Here is a 2,778-nt window from a genome sequence, read left to right on the forward strand (position 1 = left end):
GCTGTTTTAGCCTTGCTATCTATCCTTGAGCATTGTAAATTTCCTGTCTCATTATATCTCAATCCCTATCCCTCCCTCACTTTTCTCTTTACTCTCTCTCTCTCTCTCTCTCTCTCTCTCTCTCTCTCTCTCTCTCTCTCTCTCTCTCTCTCTCTCCAAGTCTCTTACTTCTTAACGACTATTACTATTTTTCACTCTTACGATGGATAATGTCAATTGTCAATGACAGTCTGTTGTCCCACCGACAGGAGGTGCACGTAACGTGGTGCCAGTGACGGAGTGCCGCTCTGAAGTAATAACTTAACAGTTTCCTCTGTTTTACGTCTTTGTTCTATCTGTAGTTTGTGGCAGAGGAAAACTAAAATTTCCACACCCCTATTTTTTTTAAAAGCTCTGCCCTGCCTTTATATAGACTTGTTTGTGTTATAAAGGAAGTTATACAACAGGCACGGGCTGGATTCGGCCCTGGACCCATTTTTAGTCCGGCCTGCGGGTCGATCTAATCTAGTAAAAAATTATAAATATGAACGCGGTGAGTTTCTAACTAATTAAGACAAAACTGTCCATCTTGATGATTCAAACTAATTGTTTACGGCCAAACCCAAAGCACAAGATCTAACATTTTATCTCATGAAATGCTCATGAGTGACACAATTATACTATAGTGTCAGACATTATCTTTTTTTAGGGAGCTCGGGTTTTCCAACCCATTTTGTCCAATTATCTCCTGCTTTGGATTGCGAGATATTCGGAAAGGCTTAATCCGGACCGCAACTTGACACCTTTTCCCCTGCTTGTTGCACATTCATAAACGACAAGCAAAGCGTCATTGTACGTAGGGACTCCAATGGCCGAGTACTTAGTGAAATCTGGCTCACAACAAATGTCAAGCATATTATTATGTCTGTGACAATTTGTTGTGGTGGGTCTGTGACAATTTGTTTTGGTGGGTGGTCACTGGTGTGTGTCCTCGAACAGGACACGATAACTCTAGCTCAAAAAGAGGGCGCTGCACAGTAGCTACCAGCAATGGCGCGTTGATTGTCAGTATGGTTGTGATATAGTGTGTTATGTAATGCCGATATATTGTTGTATTTCTAAAAATATATACTTCATGTTTATATGTGTGTTGTTTAAAAATGTATGTGTATCATTGCACCAGGAATTTCCCAACTGAGATCAATAAAAGTGGAATTTATTTTTATTTTTATTTTGTGTAACTGTTGTCATCTTTTCTGCTTTGATCCGTGAACCGGGGTCTGTTGTGTCAAGGTTTGGCCATAGACTTGTATTGTAATAATATTCTAATGTAATGCCGGTTTACTGTGGAGCTCATCGTTCCGTTAGGCTTACTTTGGAACCATAACAGGGCAAACAGGGAAGGTGCCTCACGTTCTCGACCATAGACAAGCGTTTTGCCCTTTATTTGGGTGCCCATTGTGAGCACGCTTGGAAGCGAAGCTTTTATTGGAGCAAAGAGAGGCCGCTATGACAGTGCAGGGTGTAGAATGTTTGAATTTAAGTCTTGGGGTAAACCTCTTCGCCTTAAACATAAAAGACACGAGGTCAATTATTGCAGGGAAAATATATCTTATCTAGTAAATCCGTCTTTCTGTTTATGTTGATTGTGCCTGATATGTTCCGGGAAGGCAAGGAAAAAGCAGCCAGCCTCCAAAACGATCATAATTGTAGTGACGGTAGTCACATAGTATTTACGTTCAATTTCAGTAACTCCATCGACGTTGTCAAATCATCCTTCAACTGCCTGAGCCTCTTTATGTTCCTCTCTGTCTTCAGTGGTGCATAGCAGACTTTGGATGCCAGGCTTTTTCAATGGTTCCTGTTCCAATCTATGACACCCTGGGTCTCCCTGCTGTGAAGTATATCTTGACACAGTGTAAGTTAATGGAAGTTAAGGAGAGGTTGAGTTCGAAATCTTTCATATTAATTTATGTTCCTCTCTGAGAAAATCATGTAATCAAAGTTTTCAGTTTTATTAAGAGGACACTTGCAACACACTAAGGTCATATAATCGCCGAAGATTAGAGGTGTTACAAGAGAGTAACAAACAAAAGAATGAAGGAAAGAAAAGGTTGATATATATTTAGTAGGAAAGAAGGCGCATCAGAGCAGCGCCAACCAGGCACCCTGCCATCAAAGAATACAAAGATTAATAGAAAGTGCTTTTTATACAAGAGTTTGAAAGGGATAGAATGTACACTCAGTAAGTTAACTTCAATGTGTCGATGTGTTTCTTTGTAACTTAAAAACACAACTGTCTTTTATAAACAAACAAATAAACAAATAAATAAACAAGCACATACAAACAAACAAACTAATGTTGTTGTTTCTGTCTGGTATCAAACATGCTACAGGTGAGATAGAGCTAGTTATGTGTGACACTGCCCAGAAGGTCACAACCTTGCTCAGCTTAAAGTCAGAGGTCGCGTGCCTGAAGACAGTCGTGGTGGTGGAGAACGTCGGTGAAAAGGTCAAGGCCGAGGCTAAACAAGCAGGCGTGGATGTTGTCACGTTTGCAGACATCCAGGTGAGCAGTGTTGTTGCTGTTGTTGTTGTTGTTGCCGTTGTTGTTGCTGTTGTTGTTGATGATGATGATGATGATATGAATGATTTCGGAGTTTGTGTTGGAGCAAGAATATTGTGTTTAATTAGATTTTAGTCTATGATTTCGTTGTTGTCCTTGTTGTGTTGTTGTTGTTGTTGTTGTTGTTGTTGTTGTGTTGTTGCTGTTGTTGTTGTTGTTGTTGTTGTAATTGT

General features: G+C 40.1%; 1 protein-coding gene across 1 annotated transcript in view; it reads left to right on the forward strand.

The window, feature by feature from the left end:
* LOC101856565 (long-chain-fatty-acid--CoA ligase 5) overlaps positions 1-2,778 on the forward strand; it is a gene marked incomplete in the record, with an annotated part of 32,169 nt that overhangs the window by 6,274 nt on the left and 23,117 nt on the right. The window contains 2 exon segments of the mRNA XM_005095103.3: positions 1,798-1,897; positions 2,376-2,548. Of these exon segments, the coding sequence (XP_005095160.2) occupies positions 1,798-1,897; positions 2,376-2,548 (273 nt within the window).

Source organism: Aplysia californica, unplaced genomic scaffold, assembly GCF_000002075.1.
Source record: "Aplysia californica isolate F4 #8 unplaced genomic scaffold, AplCal3.0 scaffold00095, whole genome shotgun sequence".
NCBI classification, from domain to species: domain Eukaryota; kingdom Metazoa; phylum Mollusca; class Gastropoda; order Aplysiida; family Aplysiidae; genus Aplysia; species Aplysia californica.